The sequence below is a fragment of the Drosophila hydei genome, unplaced genomic scaffold, assembly GCF_003285905.1.
Source record: "Drosophila hydei strain 15085-1641.00,03,60 unplaced genomic scaffold, DhydRS2 tig00000172-arrow-pilon, whole genome shotgun sequence".
Taxonomy (NCBI): domain Eukaryota; kingdom Metazoa; phylum Arthropoda; class Insecta; order Diptera; family Drosophilidae; genus Drosophila; species Drosophila hydei.
The window spans coordinates 867,266-887,127 of record NW_022045682.1 but is presented as its reverse complement, the minus strand read 5'-3'; the positions used below and the strand labels follow the sequence as shown (position 1 = coordinate 887,127).

Genomic DNA, 19,862 nt, shown 5'->3' with positions numbered 1-19,862 from the left:
AAATGACTCCTAAAGCAATTTGCATTGTTTTGCTTGGCTTCATCGTTGTGGCAGGAGAACAATTTGCACTGCATTCTGTGTGGTTGATCCAATAATTTCCACATATTTTCACCGTATTTTACTTGCTAATTAAACAATTATAAGTTATGGCCTCAGACGCAGCCGCAGTCTCAGCCACCGCCTCAGCCTCCGCCCAAATTAACAACTATATAGCAACAACAACAACAACAACAACAACAAAAGACGTTAATTCTAGCGCAGCGCTAAAGAAAACCAATTAAAAGCAAAGCCCCTTGCAGCATTAGGACCCAACACATGGATGATAAAATGCAAATTTCCCAAGAGCTGACAGCTGCGTACTGAGTGGAGAGGGGCGGTCGGTGGATGTTAGTGTGAGTAGGCGTGGCCGTGCTGTAGCACGGAATGAAGTTACTTGTTAAGAAGAGCAAGCCGAAGGTGTTGCCTTTTGCTTACGCATAGTTAATAATTGAGTTTGCAACTGAGGCACGCACAGCATATAGACGGCACACATGCAGCACATACATGACATATGTGTGTGTGGGTGTGTGTGTGTGTGTTTATATATGGAGAGGGAACTGCTTACACACATCTTATGGAGCTGCTTTGAGGCTTATGCCTTTGCACGCGCTAAGACCGCACAAATACAAACACAACTCACACACACACACACACACACGAGTTGGCTCCAACACACATACATACTACTACGCATACAGATGCATACACACATCACACACACAGTCACATATTGTGTCACTTGTACAGTTAGCCGCAGCTTAATCCTAACCTTAGCCTCTCGGTCTCCCTCGGTCTGCTTCTGCCTCCTGCCTCTTTTCCTGCTGCCTTCTCCCTTCTAATGCCTCTCCACTAACTCGCCAACTCTATCATTTGCATCTTTAAATTTTGATAGCATCCTTCAGTCTATTTTGCTATTTCGACATTATCCCAGTTGCTGCTTCAACTGCTCATTGTTATTGCAGTTGCTCAGCTCGGGCCATAAACACGCCCAATTCCTTGGCTAATCAGACGTTGCGTTTTATGACACTCTGCCTCTTCGGCTCGCCCATGCCCTCTCTTGCTGCCACCCTTTCTCCAGGCTCTTTTATTGGCTCCCTTTGGCGTTATCAATAAAATAGCGCTCATAAACTCTAGTGCCACGCCTACGGCAAAGGGTCCTCAACTAGCTCTTGTGTGTCCCAAGTGACGACGCTTTAGTCACTCAATCAAGTGGCAAACATTCAAGCGCCACGCCCACAGCTCATACGCCCTTACGCCCTTTGTTTGCTGGAGATTTGCTGGCAAGATTTGCCTAAACGTTTTTTTCGTGCTGCGTGTCTGAGCCCGCAATAATAATGAGTCGAAGCTGTGCCAAGAAAACGCCAGGAAAATGCAGCTGTTGATTTTCAGTTAGATTTTGCATAGGCTCCGCCATGGCTTATCCTCGTAGCCCATTAGGGGTATTACTGCAAATCCGATAACAACCGATAGAAAATGCGAAAATTTACCAATTACCAAAAAGAAACAAGTCAGAATGCTGCAGTCGGGCGGCACCGACTGCCCAATACTCCTCCGGCGTAATGGCTTGCGTTGATAGACGAACGGAAGGACGTACGGACAGACAGACAGATATACAGTAGAACAATTAAATTAAAATATTTAAAATAAAAATAGTTTGAGCTGCAAGGACGAAGTAAGCTGCGCTGTTCAAGCCGATGCGTTCAGCCACTTCAGATTCCTCTAGTTGGCTGGCGTAGTTGACCTTAAAATACAATAGAAAAAACAGGACATGTGCAAAGTCCGGCAGGGACTGTTTTGGCACGTAGCCTTCAGCTTCAGCTGGAGCTTCGGCTGGAGGGAGACTCTTAATGAGTTCGTTTTGGTTTCGCTTGGCTTATGTAAATGTTTCGCTGTTGGGATTCATGAGGCTCTGGCTTGGCAGCAGACAGGCGCTGCTCCACGTGCCACGTGCCCTGTCCGAGAGAGCGAGCCCAAGCGACTGCCAAACTGAGCAAATGAGCATTGATTGTGCTTAGCTCGCAAAAGCTTTTCACCACGCCAACAACAACGACAAATTTATCGTGTAAACACGGCGGGTTTTCGCTTTGTTGTTGCTGCAACTGCAGCTGCCACTGCCACTGCAACTGGCTGCTGGCTGCTGGCAATTGGACTTCTGTTTGATTTGGCCAAAATGTCAAATGCCAAGGATGCTGCTGCTGCTGCTGTTGTTGATGTTGAATGCAATTGCCAATGGCTCGCTGTCAGATGCCACAAGTCAGAAATATGTCTGCGAGCTGGGAACAATTTACTTTGCCAATGAAATGTTTTACTCTCAAGTATTTCAACTGCTGTTCGAATTTGATCAAGTTTTGGTATTTTTTTAGTATTTTAATTTTAGGCTCAGCGTGTGAAATGAAAAGTGAAAAGGAAATTGTGAATAATTTTCAACTGACTCTTTTGTTTAAGCTAATGATTACGGATTGTAGATAATTATATTGGCATTCTTCTATATGTTTTATAGCGCCACAAATATATTTGTATACACTGAGCCCTTTATAAAGCATATAACAGGCTAAACGAAGCTTGGCAGGCACCAAATATATAAACTCTTGATCAGGACGACGAGCTGAGCCGATCGAGCCATGCCCGTTTGTCCATCTATCCGTCTGTGTGAGCACAGCAAAAGCTAGAGATTTATTAAGTACTGGCTAGTAGACAGGTAGAATTTTATCAGAGCTGATATACACACACGTACACACAGGCACATAAGCTCGCTTGGCCTGCATGGGTATAAAATAGAACGAGCGATAATTCGATGAAAATAATGAAACTATTTTAATTAAACTTAAAGTATAGACTTACTTAATTGTGCTATTATATAAAAATGCTAAATTACTAATAATAATATATAAATTTAATTATTAACATTAACATTATATCTCAAAAATACATAAGAATCATTAGGCAAATTCCGTGTTGGTCACTTTAGCCAAGACACAAACCAAGTGAAATCTAGTTAACGCACAAAAGTATGCTACACTTTTTAAATTGGCTTGCTAGCTGTGTATTTTTGTAGCTTCAGGTAAAAAGGCGACAACAAAAGTAAAATGTTTTGTGTGTATGTTTATCAAATGTTGTGCAGTCGCGTATTTAACGCTCAACGCATCGGACGTCGCGTGCTGCTTGAATTTTATTTTGCTAAGTATTTGAGCTATCGATCAAAAAGTCTTTGGGCGTGCGCGTGTAGGGGCAATGCAACACATTGACAGCAAACAGGACACAAAGGATGCAAGACTACTGCTGTCGTGGGAGTCGCAGGCTCCGCTGCGAAAGATTTCGCAGCAGCAGCGACGTCGCTGGCGGGTGCCATGGTTCCTCTTGCAGATGTCTTTTTTACAGGTATTTCGTCATTAACTGCATTATTCGGCGAGCTAACGTGAGTTACGCCGAATATCAATTGTGTTATCGGTCACTTTTGCAGACGATAACGTAATTACTCATTATTAGTGCGACCTTGTACACCCTTGTACGAAATGTAGGAAATCAGTTAGCCACTTATTGAAAGTGACTCAATCAATGAATATTAAAATATAAAACTGTTAACTTTGCGTCTGTCCAACAATCAAGACCTCTGGGACATCATAAATATATGTCTATAAATGTGTATATATGTGTATATAATTATGGGTTTTTATTTAGAGACTCTAGCCTTCTCCATAATCATTTAAACACGAACGAGTACAGTCTAAGCAAATTTTTATATTAATTTTCATATTATTTAAATATCTACCTTAATAAAAGCAAAGATTGGTAGATAAAAGCTCATAATAAGAATATTAAACGATGACATTTTTTTTAAACTATATTTATTTTATACATAAATTTAAAATATTATATATATATATATATATATATATATATATATATATATATATATATATATATATATATATATTATTTTGTGTGGTTGGAATTTTTTGTGACTAACCTGGCGACGTCAGTTAGTAATAGATTTATATCCATCGATTTATAAAAGCTCAGTAAAACTTATAAGTATTTTAAACTTTATTTTCAATATTTATCCTTTTTTTCGTGTTTTATATTAATAGAATTAAAATTAATTAAAATAAGTTTAAAGTAAATAAAAAATTCCTTAAGCTTCAAACTATATATATATGATAAATATTTGTTTATTTAATTTATATTTATTTTTAGGCCCTTTTCAAAGTAATACATATATCTATATATAATTTCATATAATCATGCACAAGAATATAACAGTATAAATATGATAAAACTCTACTTTTTATTATTATAGTGTTTTATTTTTATAGTTTTTATATAACAAATAAAATCAATGTTGATCATGACACATCGACTAAGGCAGTGCCTTGCTCTGATGTGTCAAGTCGAAGCTATATCTGTATATGCTTTTCAAGCTCTACATTTGATAACTACTTCTGAGCTAAGCTAAAGTTTTCATTCCTTTTCCAGTCAGCCTCTTTGGTTGACTGTTCCAATTGATTGCGCGCATGTGAAATGCTCTGCGTTTGCCTGGCTGCTGCCGTCTTGCAGCAAGTGCGAATGTGGTTTGCAGTGCAAGTGGTTGCATCCACTCACCCACTCACCCAATCACTCACTGCGCCAGCTTTGATGAAGTCGCACAAGTGTTTCCCTATCACAAAAGTCGACCCATTTGCCATTTGCTATTTGCTGCCTCTTGTTTTATAACTTTTTATTTGCAATCGTCGCACGAGTCGAGATCTGTTAATTGCTTTTGGGCTTGGCTTAAGATATTCCATGCCATGTTACATAATTCCGTAAACTTCAATTCCAATTCCACTTCCAAATTCCACAATCACAATCGACTGGGCTATTGCCTTTTTCAGTTAGCTTCGATGCTGGCTTCAAAATTGTTGCAACTGGCATTTGTCATATTTGGTGTGATGCATGTTGCACCGATTTGGCATAGCTGCTATTGCTGCTGCTGTTGCCTTGTGCTGTCTGACAGCACAATGTGTTGAAGCTTCTTGGCACTCACACTGGGACGTCCAACACTTGGCTGATGCTAAGCGAAAGTGACAGATGGCTTGACATCATTTGTTTTTTGTAACATTCTGATCGATTACACCGTCCTACAAAGTACACGTGTCTATAGTATATATATATATATATATATATATATATATATATATATATATATATATATATATATATATATATATATATATATATATATATATATATATATATATATATATATATATGTGTGATATATATATATATGAGAAAACGTATCAAAATAATAATAGAATGAAAACTTACCACTCGAGAAAAAATATATAAAAGTGCGACATAAGAGAAAATATTACATAGAAAATATATTCATATGTATTTATATATAGATATTGATATAGTGTAGTTGTATTTTATTTTCAAGAATCCAATTGTAGCTTTCACTCCGGTCAGCTATCTAAGGCAAATCATCTAAGTACCTTGGCTCGAGGCAAGCACACAAAATTCACTATGAATACTAATTAGATAATATTTATAAAAACAATACTCAAAATAGTTTACCTTAAAGGTGAAAAAGACTTGGACAGAAATTGAAATTGAACATAAATAAATTTGTGAATAAGCAAAAACTAAATTAAAGAAGCCAGAAATATATGAAACATATAGAACAAAATATAAATACACATTTCACAGAGAGGCGTAGAGTGATTGGAATGTCAGTTATGTGCGGGGTAAGGGTATCTCCTAGTTAAGACTCCCGACAGGAGAACCCTTACACTTTTTAACTCCATTATGCATTAGCCAGGTGGGGAGTCGAGCAGTTACATCTAGAGCAGACTTTCACATGCTCGCCCTCAGTCTTGTAGCTGAGTGTAATGTCTTAATGTCTATCGTTTAAGGTCACTCATTTGTGTCTTGTCTACTCACAGATTGCGCTGCATTTGATTGTCAACGCGTGCATGCAACGGCGCCTCATCTTCAAGCCGGAGCTGGGGCACGAGTATTGGCGCTTCGTCACCTACATGCTGCTCCATGCTGACGTGTGGCATCTGGGGATCAACATCTGCCTGCAGGTGGGTCCCATCCACTGCACAGTACACTTTGAGCCACTTTTGATTGTGATTTTCGTCTAGTGCTTCATTGGCGTCTGTTTGGAGCTGGAGCAAGGTCATTGGCGCGTGGGCGTGGTCTACGTAACGGGCGGCCTTTGTGGCAGCTTGGCCAACGCCTGGCTGCTGCCGGAGCTCTCGCTGCTCGGCGCATCGGCGGGCGTCTATGCCATGCTGTGCAGTCATGTGCCCCACCTGGTTTTGGTCAGTCAACTGTGGCTAAATCGAATGCGACCGCAATTTAATTTATTTTGTATACTCTGTCATACGCTGTTCACGTGCTGCAATCGGGCATATTGGTTTGAACATTCTTTTACAGCTTGAAAGCCACTAATTGATGACTTATGCTCACTATTCATACTTACAGTTTGAAAGCACCTGCTTACAGTTTTGCAGTGTTCTGATTCTGACTCTCAACATAAGGCCTTGAACTATACATTAGCTTAAGCATTAGTCTTTACACATCTAACATGAAAGTTTGAGAGCCATTGCTTATAGTCTGAGAGCCATTTTTTATTGCTACTGAGGTCATCCTCAGCAGCATCTATCTCGGCCAGACAACATTCGCTTTCGCTTACAGTTTAAGGGCTACAATTTACAGTTTTACAGTCCTCCAATTTATATCTTATTGAGTCCACTTTTATTACAGCTTAACATTCAGTTTTAAAAGCAGCGAGCTTCCATTTCTTATCAATGCCTCTACAACTGCTACAGTTTGAGGTGCATTCAAGACTCAACATTGTTAAGGTGTGAGATCCATTGCAATGTCAGCGAGCCTCTCTCACTGCGCCTTTTTCAACTCTCTAAGTACAGTTTGAGAGTAACTGAGAACAGTTACGGAGTCAGCAAGTCGGCAGAGTTCAGTTTGACAGTAACTGCTTACAGGTTAGCAAGCAGCAAACCGAACTTCGACTACTTTCAGTTTCAGCTTATGCACTGTGAACAGCGTATCATGTAGTCGGCTATGCCCGACGTTGTTGGCTTTTTTTAATTTTTCATTAACTTTTGCTTTTGTTTTTGGTTTTTCCCATAGAATTTTTCAAAGTTGTCGCATCGCATTTGGCGCATCGCCGTCCTCTTGATCTTGCTCGTCAGCAACGTGGCGTACACAGTTTTTCACTTTTGCCTCAATCACAATCGGAATCCGCGCATCAGTCTGGAGGCCCACTTGGGCGGGGGCCTGGGTGGACTGTTATCCGGTTTTCTCATCTACAGGCGATTCCCGTCGGAGACTCGAAATTTGTAATTAACGTTGATCGGTTCTATAATTAGAGCTGCCTTAAATTAGTCTTAAAATTTACAATTCAACTCAAGTCCGCCGGAAAAAGCAAATTTTTGGCAGCTTTTGCTGCTCAGTTTGGTTTTTATGGTCAAGCGATTGACGCGGTGGCACCTCTTTAAGGGCATGCATAAATTTGTATGCCTTAATTTTACACCCTCGAATTGTTTTAATAGACACGATTTGATGAGCCAGCTCATGAGCTGCACAATGCTTAAGGTAAGGCTAATTAAATATTTATGTTAGCCTATCTAAAGTGGATCAGCGATTATTATGTAGAGGAATGTTTTTCGTTATATTTATTTATATTTTTTATTAAGCATCGATCATGGAATTTATGTACTCTCAATGACTCATTGGAATTGATTTGATCTCAAACAAATTTATGTTGGCAGTTATCGGAAATTTTCTCTAAATGCTCATTTTTAAATTATTATTTATCGTTAAAATGTTAAGTGAATTAATAAATACGAGTTTTTATTTTTATATATAATTATATAAAATATATATAGCTTTTATAATAAAAATTAAATATTTAAAATATGCTTTTTATGCTTCTTAATTAATAAAACATTTTTTAAATGCACTGAAGTTAGCTCAAAATTTGGTTAGACTTAAGGTGCTGCAGCTATGTCTATAATACAACTTAGTGTTAGGCACGTAACTATGTATATTAAATATATATATAAATATATATAAATATATTTATTTATATATGAGCTTAATCTATATACTAAATGCTTAAGTTCAGAGCTAAAACCGTAAAGGTCAACCCTTAAATGTTAAACACTCGCACACTCACACACACACAGACTTAAAGTTAGTGGGGGGAGGGGGTCCTGGGGGCGTGGCTTAAATTAACAGTCTAATGGGCCGCACTTGACGCCCACCTCGGTGCATTTGCATTCGAGGCATTGATTGGATAGCTCCACGATAATGCGACCCACTCGATACATGCGGCCGTAAATGTTGCAGCCGGCTAATTTTAGTATGCCCGTAGGATCCATTAGCCCCTCGCCCCCAGCAACAGTTGTTGCTGCTGCTGCTGCTGCTGGTGGTGTTGCTGCTGTTGTTGTCGTTGTGCTGCTGCTGCTGCTTGGCGCATGCTGATAATGATGAAATTGTTGCAACTGTTGCTGTTGTTGCTGTTGCTGTTGCTGTTGCTGCTGCTGCTGCTGCTGTTGTCGCACCTCGTAGCTGGTGTCCATGAAGGGCAATTTGTCGAATGGTGACATTAAAAATGGATGCACTGTGCTGGAAGCAATTACTGTTGCTGCTGCTGCTGTTGTTGTTGTTGCTGCTGTCGTGCTTGTTGCTGCTGCTGTTGTTGCTGTTGTTGTTGTTGTCACTGACGTATTTTTGGTTTTAGCACTTGTTTGCGCTGTGCTGCCCATTGAGTTGTTCCTGTTTAGGTTGCTGTTGCCGTTGCTGTTGCTCGCGGGTGTTCGACGCGTGGTCACTTGACCTTTGTTTCGGGATGGTTTTGTCGTTGCTGTTGCTGGCTGGTTGCGTCTATTGCTCGATGTTTTCTGCTTTGGTTTGTTGCCCTTCTTGTGGCCACGTGCTGCGGTAGGTGTGGCAGTTGGGCGCGCAGTAGTTGTCGTTGTTGCTGTTGCTGTTGCTGCTGTTGGCAATGTTTTAAATGGCGGCACTGTGCTGCTGCTGCTGTGCACCTTGGTGGGCAGGTTCATGCCCAACAGCTCTTCCAGCAGCTCATCCAGTTTGTGTATCTCATTTTTGTCTATCGATGTTTGCGATGTTTGTTTTGTGGTTGTGGTTGCAACTGTTGTTGCTGCTGTTGCTGCAGCTTTGATGCCGGAAGAGTTGCTGACGCTGTAGGTGACACTCTCGATGTGTTGTTGCTGCAGCTGCTGTGCAGGTTTCTGCTGCTGCTTGTCCCCAATCAGCGCGTCGAGATTTGGCGGCCTTTCCGTGTGTATGACATCTTTGAAGGGATCGGGCGTTGTGATCTCTGTGAAACAGTACAAGAAGAACGAGGTAAAGGTTGTGGCAGATGCATTAACAGAGGGGAATACTTCCTAACGTTCTATGTCCGAGCAACCTCAAGAGAAATTGTTTTTGAATACCTTGAGTTGTGCTTTAGGCATCATCGATCTCACAATTAGTCAGTCAATCAAATAAGTAGCCAATCAATCAGTTGCAAACTTAAGAATTCCCCTTTTTATGGCAAGCGGAGCCTGAATTGCTTCTCAATTTCTCAATGATTGACGTAGCACTTCAGCTCAACAGCATTTCACAGCAATCAGTCAATCAATCAATGATTGAAATGAGCATCAACCATATAGAACTCATATTTTATTTCAAGATAAATATAAAACAAATATTGCGTTGCACCAACTATGGATTTTGCTGTGCTTCAGACATCAAGCATTCAATCAAGCATGGCAAATATATCAATAACTTTGTCAATCAGTTGATTATTTGTGAGCTCTATTGAAATTCTCATTATAACTTAAAAATCTTTGTCTTTAACTTAAGCTTAGTATTTAAGCTTTTATAATGTAAGTTTTCTTTGACACATCAATCAATCAATACAAATATCTCAATCTGTCAATCAAGCAGTCAATTAGTTTTGAGATCTATGGAAATTCTATCATTTCAAAGCTTACTGTCAAAACTCATTCAGCTTGAGTTGTGCTTTACACATCAATCAATCAATCAGCCATTGAATCAATCAGTTGATAAATCTACAACAATTTTGAGATAATCTAGCAAAGGAGTCTTTGCTTCTCTTCAACATAAAATCTATATGTCTCAATATATCTCATATGTGTTATATGTGTTCATTCCATCAGTCAATCCATCAATCAAACTTACCGATTGAGGCCGTATCATTGTCCTCCCTCTCCGTTGTTATATCGATAATATGCTGCGTGACATGATAGTTATCGCCCAGCAGGACATTCGATGTGACATGGTCCTGCAGCACTTCGCCGTCGATGACCAGCGGTTCCTTGGGCATGAAGCCGCCCTCGGTTTCGGTGGGTGGCGAGAAGCCACTGTGCACTGGTGGCTGCACCACCTGCTCATTGAAATCATATTTGACATAGTCTGCGCTGCCAATGACATGCACCACGGGCTCCGGTGGTGCTTCTACAGCGGGAACCTCCACATTGAATTTGTACTTGTAGGCAGCCTGATCGTTGTTGTTGTGGATGTTGTTGTGCTGGTTGTGGTTGAAGTTGCTGCTGTGTTGTGTGTGATCGACGTAAGCCACATCGTACTCGTTGTCCACTCTATCGGAGGCGACTTGTGAGGCATGCAGACCCGTTGGCTGTTGATAGTAGCTGTGGCTGTTAAATACTTCGGGTGGTGGTATTGGTGGTTTTGTATCCACCGCGTCGGTTGGCAGAAAGGGTATGATTTTCAGGTTGGGCAGGCTGGGCGGCAGTGTGGGCGCCGTGCTGTCCGCGTCGTCCAAAGGTTCCGCTTCCAAAATGCTCGGATTCGTTTTGATGATCAGTGGTTTGGTGGTGCTGGTGATGTATGGTGGTGTCTGCTTCTGCTTGAATGTGGGTCGGAAAGTTGTTCGAGGGATTGCGGATGTGGGCTTTGCTGTGGTTGTAGTAATGGGGGTGGTGGTGGTTGTTGTTGGCTTGCTAGTGGTTGTTGTGGTGCGTCTGGTGGTTTTTGGCTTGGCTTTGGTAGTTGTTGTTGTTGTTGTTGCTGTGGGTGTGGGTCTATGCGTTGTTGTGGTTCTTGTTTTAGTAACATTCGCTGGAATTGACTTGGGTGTAGTTGTGCTTGTTGTTGTGCTGGGGGTGCTGGTGGTGCCCTTGCTGGGCATTGTTCTGTAGGTGACTGGCTGACCGTATTTGCTGGTGACCAGAACCATCGGTGGGGTCACTGTTAGATTAGCCAGCTTGGAGTTAATGCGTGTGTGGTGTGGTTTGCTGCTAGGCAGTGGGCGGAACATGGGTGGTGCGCGTGTACTAAAGGGTTTCCTAGTCGATGTGGTGCTCGTTGTTGTTGTTGTGGAAGTGCTGCTGGTGACATTATCATTTAGCATGACAGAAAGTCCATCCAGCAGCACATTGAATAGATCAGCTGGCTGTGCTGTGGTACTAGCTGGTGGCTCAGTGGGGCGAGCCCAGTTGTGTTGCGCCTCCGCTGGGAGTTCGCCCACAGCAAGCTCGCCCTCAGCCAATTGGTCACCGAAATCATCTGCAATGCGCTCAATGCTGCGTTCAGTGGTGCTGCTCACTGCTGGTGCCACGGTGGGGCTGGCTTCTATGGAAGCGATTGGCTCAGTTGCCACAGCTGGCTCTTCGTCATCGGGTCCAAGCAGTATGTCCATCCAGGACATTGGCTTCTTCTTTTCAGTCGTGGCCTCTGGCGTTATGGGCGCTGCACGTTCTGTGCTGGGTCCGAGCAGCAGATCGAGGAAGCTGAGCTCTGTGGTGCTGCTCAGCTCAGCCACCAGCGGACTGGCAGTGGGTGTGCTGCCCACCAAATCCATGTTGTTGGCCAGCATTTGGTTGTTGTTGCCATCGATGAACTCGAGACCCTCTCGCAGCGTATCGAAGATGCTCTTCTCGTTGCTGACCTGCAGCGGATTGCCGACGGGTGGCTCAGTGGGATGCCGATCGAGTGGATAGTGCTCGGCCATGGAATTTTGTGGAATCAAAGCAGCAGCTGCTGCTGCCTCTGCCTCTGCCTCCTGCTCTTCTTTGCCAAAGAGCAGATTGTAGAGATTGAATTGGCGGGAGCTCTGCGAGCGGCGATAGTCCCGCTGGCTGCCGCAATCGTAGCTGGAGGGACAGCACTGACCCTTCGGCACCACTGGAATGCAATTCTTCAAGGCTGGCGCGCACTTCTTTGGCGCACAGCGACGCGTGCCCCTTATGCAGAAGCAGATGTCACATGGCTTGTCCGTGTCCGATCGCATCTTCTGGCCCTCCGCGTAGAACTGGGCGCCCACGGTGCAGCCGCGATTCCGTTGCAAGCGCTGCGACATGCGCTGGAAGTGCTTGTTCGAGTTCTTTCGATAGCGCACTTCCTGTGAGGATTTGCCCGAGGTCTTACTGCTGCAATCGTAGCGTACGGGGCAACAGGTGGAGTCCACGAATATGGGCTTACACCCGTCCACGGGCAGCATGCACTTGGGCTTCACACACTTCTCGTTGCCACCTGAGAAGTGAAGAAGGAGAGACACTTTAGTTTTTTTATATTCACAATAGCTGTTCCCACTTTCTTTGTGCCTTCTACTGCACTTGTTCGTGATGTTCATTCTTACTCATTTCATATCTTTTTCCAAAAAACGTTCCCACTAATTGCACACAGTATCTCTTCCTAGCAGCTATATATATATGTGTTCCCATTGGCTGCGTAAATTATTTGTTCCATTTAACTCTTCCTACCAACTGTTCTCGATTCTGGTTGACATTAGTTATTTATAGCTATACCCAAGCACAGCTTACACTAAACTGTACCCACAAACTGAACACTTTTTAAACGAACTGCTTGCCGCAAACTGTTCCCAATAACTGCTTACACTGCTCGTTCTATTTGCTCACTCTAAATGTTCCCATTTAGTGTTCCCAATGATTCCTCGTAATAAATGTTGCCACTAACTGTTCCCACTAATTGAAATCGTCTTTCACCTACCAATGCAGTAGCAATAGCTGCACAGATTCGATGAGGACATGGCCGATCCCGACTTGTACACGGTTCCATTCTTCACGCACACTAAGGGGAGGAGAAGGTTGGTTAAATGAGTTCGTTGCTCTCTGAAATGGGAGCTTACCAAGCAAGTCCACGTCGGAGTCATCTGAGCGCCTCTGCAGCATGTTGTCATTGACCACACGGTCGATCGACTCGCGTTCGTAGTGGTCCAGGTAGGCGATGATGCGACGCTTGGTCGGTATCTTGTAGAAGGCATCCAAGCGAGCACACGACAAATAGGGACAGCAGCTGTTCTTTCGTTGGACAACCACACAGCCCCTAGGCGGTGGCATCGGCATTTCCGGGCACACTTTCAGCCGACAGACGAGAGTCTTGCGGTTGCACTGACAATTGAGGCACTTCTCCATGCTGGGCACCACCGATTTATCCGCATACCAAGTTCCATTGTGATGACAGCCTGCCAAGCATGGGAGATAGGTTAAAAAGAGTCTTTGTCTGTCTTAAGGACAACCACTGAAAGGAAAATATAAATTGTCTACCTGAATGACATATGGTCCGTTATCCGATGTCTACCTGAATGCCATATAATTATCCGCTGCCTAACAACGAAATTTGCTAAGCTAAGCCTAAACGAGTGCCCCACAATTCTAGAGCCTATCGATGCTTGCAATATGGGGCCCTTCAAGATCCAGAAACAATATAATATATATGTCTATCTTTCTGAATATCCAACTATCCGTTATCCATCTGTCATTACTGATCAATGAAATGCGATGCCTATACTCTTTGATATCTAGTTAAAAGAAATATGGATATGTGCTATAAATACAGGATTATCCGTTGATATAGGATTATCCATTATCCATTCAATATCAATTCTATTGTTTGTACCAGCAATAAAACCTCAAGTAGCTTTTCAATATGCTCAAGATTTATTTATACTCAACGTCCTAAGGATATTGCAGAAGAGCATTGAATACTCTTTCCGCTTTGCGACTTTTTATATGGTTATTTGTTATCCGTTTGAATCTCTTCCTCTTATTGATTCGTGCAAAAGCGATGCGACATCTTGTGGGGATCAGCATAGTACGAGGGGAAGGCCGAACCCGACTTGAGCATCTCAGGTGAGGCGCCATAACGGTAAAGCTTCTTAGTTGGCGATTTCTTTGGCAGCTTTTGATCCTGCTCCGAATCGGAAGAATGTGGCAACAGTTGCTGCTGCTGCTGCTGCTGCTGCTGCTGTTGCTGTTGCTTCAGTGAAGGCTGCTCCACGGTGCTCCACATGGGAAGCGGCTGCAGCTGCGGCTGCAGATAGGGCTGTATGTGATTGCCCTGTGGACTGGTGACCACAACGAAGGCCTGTGCAGGTGCCATGGATGGCATGCTCAGCACACTGGTGGCCATCGCATTAGATACCACGCTCTCTTGAGGTATGGGCAAATACACGGTCGTCCGATAGGGCAGCGGCTCCTGTTGTCCCAATTGTGTCCACATTGCCGAAGTGCTAGCTGGGGGTCTCTTCTCTTAACTACAAACTTTCGAGTGCATAGATATATATGTACATGTATATATATTTATCTATATAAATATATATATATAAGTTATATGATTTCCAGTCCTGTGGTGACTGAAAGTTAGGTTGAGAGGCGACTGTGCCTCTTATTGCTGGCCTCGGGCTCAGACAATGAAATAAGCCATTTAACGAGCAAATGACGGAGTGAATATTTATTTAAGCGGTTTACTGGAAGAACGCTTTTTAACCCTGCTTTTAATTGTTCTTTTTTGAATAATCGAAACAGTTAATTTTATTGGTTTTTCTTATTATATTCACTATTTTTAGTTTTACTTATATGACACCAATTTTTAGCATGTCCTATCAGTACGAGTTAAAACACGAGACTGATCTATATTTTTACAAATCATAGCCTCACCGGCGTAAGTAGAGTTGCTCTTGCCAGGGCTGTTCCTTAACTTGTCTAGCACCCGATAATAAGTGTTGAATAATACCTTATATTAAGTGTTATAAGCTAACTAAGTGTTATAAGTTAACTACCCCCCCCTCAAGTGTAAGGTCGTCCTCGACCGACCCAATTCCAGCGACGACTCCTCGCAAGTGCTTCGCGGACTTCTTTGCGTCGATGATCCACCAAAGAGTGAGGCCAATGCAGATTAAAGCACAGCATATGGCTCCTCTTTCGGAGTGCCGTACAACGACACATCATCAAAGTGCACCATTTCGGTTCCTTGGTCGCATATTAGCAGCGGTGACCAGCGAGTCGGTGCAGGTGTTCTCGAATGAAATCCGCAAGTCGTTCTCATTCACATTCAATACGGAGCAGTATGAGCAGCGTACTGATTCTTCGCTATCGCCGTTCAGCAGGCGCTTACTAAGCTTGCTCTTGCGCCTACGTATGTGGCGTCTGTTGAAGCTGTTGGTGCCCGACGTGGACGTGAGCCTTGGCATCGGATGATGCACACCAAAGTTGTGCAGCTGCAGCGACTTGAGTGTGGCTGGCGCCGTCGATGACTGGCCGTGCACGTGCCCGTGATGGCCGTGATGACTGTGTCCCACCACTCCAGCGATGCTATGAGCCGTTACTGGACGAGTGATGTGTGTAGTCTGTCGGCGCGCTCAGCTGGCGATTGAATTCGGCCTTGCGGCGCGTCAAGTCCGTCAGGCAGTATTTGTTCAGATGGCCGTTGCTGGAGACAGGGCTCTTGGGCGATGATGCCAGATGCTGCGTATAGGCCGAAGGAGTTGCTGCTCACGCTTAGCTTATTGCCGGCGTTGTGCAGCAGATTGTTACAGTTCTTGCCGCTGATCTTGGCTGCCAGCGACTGCGACACCGGCCGACTTTTTGCTAGGCGCCCTGTACTCCTTGTCGTCGCTCTCGCTGCGCACCGATGCTCGATACGCAGGAAATGTCTTCGTCTTGCTCTTCAGCGAGCCGTTCAGCAGTAGCTGCTGTTGCCGTGCGGCAACTGCCGACAATGCCGGCCGCTGCAGTTGACGTGACGCCGCTGCCGATGAGGATGAGGATGAGCCGGCAGCTGTGGAAGGTGCCGACAGAGATGGACAGCGGTTGGAGCAACCTGTGGCTGTGAAACTTCTTGAATTAATGCAGTTGGCGGTGTTTTGGGGATTTCTTGACTTGGTTCTAGTATGGATGAAGAGTCGCTTGGCTCTGCCGCCGCGAAGAACTCGTTAGTTGTTGCTTCTACTGTTGGTGGTGGTGCCGTGAACAAGGGGATTTCCTCAACGATTCCGCTTGTAGATTTGCCTGCTGTGGTTCTGGCTTAGCATCCAACTGTGGTGCGAATAGAGCTGTTGCTGGTCCTTGTGAAAATATGGGCAAACTCTGTGATGTTGGGAATAATGGAACTTCCGAAACAGGTGCAGTTGACGGTGGTGCAAATAGTGTAACCTCCTGATTTTGATTTGAAGAGCTCTTTAGCTCTTCCCTCTGAGTCGGTGACTTAAAAAGGTTGTTGCTTGTATCTGGTGTAAGTCCTTGTGTTGCGTTAGTCGGACTGGAAAAGAGAGGAACCTCCTGAAGTGTATCGGATAGTGCTGGTGCAAAAAGCGATGTAGTTGCTTCGTGAGTCTGAAAGAGGCCCGTCGATGCCTGTGGTGTAAACAGCGATGTTGCTGGCCCAGTTGGGGGTGGTGCAGCCGCAACAGAGGAACTTCCTGGCTTGGCGCTGGTGCAGCTGACGGAGCTGGCGCTGTAAATAGGGCAACTTCTGTAGGCTGTGCTCCAAAAGGATTAAAAATAGCAGCAGGTGCTGCGAAGGGTGCAAAGGGCGTGGCTGTTAAAGCTGTTTGCTGGCCAAAGCCTGTTGCGGGCACTGCAGTTTCCTGAGCTGTCAGTGGACTCTTGTAGAGTCTGGTACCCTTCTGCAGGCGGTACGAGGAGTGTGCAGGTCCTGCCGCTGGTGGTGGTGCTGCTACTGCCGCTGGTGGGGGAGTTGCTGCAGCCACTGATGGCGGTGCAAACGTTGGAGTACTCTCGATTAAACCAGGTGCTTGAGCAGCTGTCAGTGGCTGAGGGACAGTGGCTACTTGGGTGACTGTCGGAATCTGAGCGTATGTCGCTGGCGGAGCAGTTGCCCCAGGCTGAGTAAATGTCGGTGGTACCGCGGCTGGCGTTGGCTGAACACCGGTTGATTGCCCAGAAACAGCTGGTGCTGGCGTAAAGAAGTTACCAACAGACGGAGCTGCAGCAACTACGGAAGGATTGATGTAACCACCTACAGTGGGTGGTGCTACAGTGGGCGAAAAATAATCAGCAGCAGCAGGCGGAGCTGCAGGCGTAAAAAAGTTTGCAGGCGGCTGCGGTACGGCAGCGCCGGATGTGCTTATGTCAAAGTAGCCACCAGAATCAGCTGGATTGTAGCTGGCTGGTGGGGGTGGCGCAGGTTCGTTGGTTCTGCCTGTGGCCGATTGCACTAGACCCGAAATATTCTGTAACACGCCAGTGGGCACTAGACTAGTGAGTGAGAAGAGACCACCGCTCTTGCGTTCCTCTTGAACGGCTGGTGGTGCAGGCTGCTCGAATGCTGCTGCTGCCGCCGCTGCCGATGGCTGTGTGGGATATGGCGGTGCTTGGAAGGGATCAACAGCTGGCACTGGCTGCTGTTGCTGCTCGGAGAGACCTGGTATGGGTGCGTATAGCTTCTTTCTGGCACTAATGCGATAAGTGTTCTGTCCGGCCCCACGTTGGGCGCCAATTATATGATTTCCAGTCCTGTGGTGACTGAAAGTTAGGTTGAGAGGCGACTGTGCCTCTTATTGCTGGCCTCGGGCTCAGACAATGAAATAAGCCATTTAACGAGCAAATGACGGAGTGAATATTTATTTAAGCGGTTTACTGGAAGAACGCTTTTTAACCCTGCTTTTAATTGTTCTTTTTTGAATAATCGAAACAGTTAATTTTATTGGTTTTTCTTATTATATTCACTATTTTTAGTTTTACTTATATGACACCAATTTTTAGCATGTCCTATCAGTACGAGTTAAAACACGAGACTGATCTATATTTTTACAAATCATAGCCTCACCGGCGTAAGTAGAGTTGCTCTTGCCAGGGCTGTTCCTTAACTTGTCTAGCACCCGATAATAAGTGTTGAATAATACCTTATATTAAGTGTTATAAGCTAACTAAGTGTTATAAGTTAACTTATATATGTATGTATGTATGTATATAAAGTTTTAGTTTGCGATTCAGCGATTTATATTTCAAGCTATAGAACGACGATGTGAACTGTGCGGAGTTTTGATTTGTTTTGAAATTCCGATAAACTTTGCCTCTCCTAGCGAAGCAAGGCTCACTGAGCTGAGCTGAGTTGATCTACAACTTCTGACACTTCTTCGATTAGCAATCGAAATTAATATTTTTATTCATATTAATGGAAGAGTAACAAAGACTTATTGCCTTACATAATCCTTTAACTAGGGACTTATATAGTCAATCTCAGTAAAATCCATCAACTGGGCGACAAAATTTGCATGCCCTGAACCCTTGGCAAATGGCTATACAGCTATTATGAAAATGGGCGGAGGAAGGCGTGGCATACGCCATAAATGATATTTATTCTCGATCAGAATGACGAGTTGAGTCCATCTAGCCATGTCTGTTTGTCCATCTGCCCAGCCCCCAGTCTGAAGGATCATAAGCATTGGTTGATCTAGGCAAGGCTTATATTTAACATTTCATTAGTATTATGAAAAGAGTTTAAGTTAACTGCATTTCATGTCCTTCCAAAGAACTCAAAGGCCTAAGAAGTGTTTCACTAACTGAGAAGCGAAATCTTGGCTCTCCCTTGGGCTCCCTCTGCTGCCCTATAAATCCGCTCGTTAACTTATTTGATACGCTTCTTGCTGTTGTTTATTTCATGTATCGTAACTCACCTGTATTCTGCGTGATAAATGCATCCAACTGTGCGGGCAATACAGAAATTAATGCCAGCGATAATATGCTGACTAAGCGCAGAGTCATCTTTGGGCCAGCTGCTGCGGCTGCTCCTCCTCGGGCCGTTGCACGCATAAAGATAATGCGAAGGAGGGGGCGGGGCCGGAGGGTCGAAGAAGGTGGTTCGAGCAGCGCGCTGTACGGCAGTGCGGGCTCTAAGAAAAAGCAAGTCTAGTCTTAGGCTTCCCGACTCCAGAGTCCAGGTCCAACTGCCAGCTGGCGGTAGGCTCGTGTCTAATGCGTGAAATGTGTGTCACGCAGCGGCAACAACTTTCCAATGACAAGCGAATCGAAGCTTCTGCCGGCAACTAAGCCACAGCCACAGCCACAGCCAGAGCAGGGCATACGCGCATCAAAACAGACCAAAAATTTTCAAAGACTCGCAATTACCCGCACAATTGTCGCGAGCAGCACTTAGCAAATGATACAGGTTGTTGTCGCTCCTCCTCCTCCTCCTCCTAGTGGTCGTAGTCGTCGTCGTCGTCGTTTGTCGTTCTGCCACACTTTTAATGAAGCGCTTACAAAAGAAATTTGTGAGCTGCAAGACAAAGAAAAAGAAAGAGTTAACGAGAGAGGGCGAGAGAGACAGGTAAAGATTGGGGTTCAGGTGAGTGACTGCCTTATAAGCAAGTACTTTGTATATGTATCATAATGGCATAATGACTGGGCAGCATAAATTTAATTTAACTAACGCTTTCTGCCGTCTTAAGTGTTAGATAAATATCTACATTTTTGGCATTTCGTGCTTTATCTAGGAATTTTTGGTAGAAACTTTTTAGCCATTGCGTTGTTTTGTCTAATGAGAAATGGAATTTATTTCTA

At 44.1% G+C, this 19,862-nt stretch overlaps 2 protein-coding genes across 2 annotated transcripts; one reads left to right on the top strand and one right to left on the bottom strand.

Moving 5' to 3' along the window:
• The first annotated feature begins 3,197 nt into the window (after positions 1-3,197).
• LOC111599373 (protein rhomboid) lies at positions 3,198-7,683 on the top strand. The gene is made up of 4 exons (XM_023315009.2): positions 3,198-3,417; positions 5,964-6,107; positions 6,168-6,347; positions 7,177-7,683. Exons 1-4 carry the CDS (start codon positions 3,271-3,273, stop codon positions 7,387-7,389), a joined length of 684 nt encoding a protein of 227 aa, XP_023170777.1. The 5' UTR covers positions 3,198-3,270; the 3' UTR covers positions 7,390-7,683.
• Positions 7,684-8,279: 596 nt separating this feature from the next.
• LOC111599338 (mucin-5AC) lies at positions 8,280-19,067 on the bottom strand. The gene is made up of 7 exons (XM_030223375.1): positions 18,980-19,067; positions 13,190-13,525; positions 13,051-13,131; positions 11,084-12,573; positions 10,261-11,047; positions 8,793-9,394; positions 8,280-8,735 (listed from the first exon to the last, which is right to left on the bottom strand). The coding sequence occupies exons 1-7, from the start codon at positions 19,065-19,067 to the stop codon at positions 8,280-8,282; spliced, it is 3,840 nt and encodes a 1,279-aa protein (XP_030079235.1).
• Between the last annotated feature and the right edge of the window lie 795 nt (positions 19,068-19,862).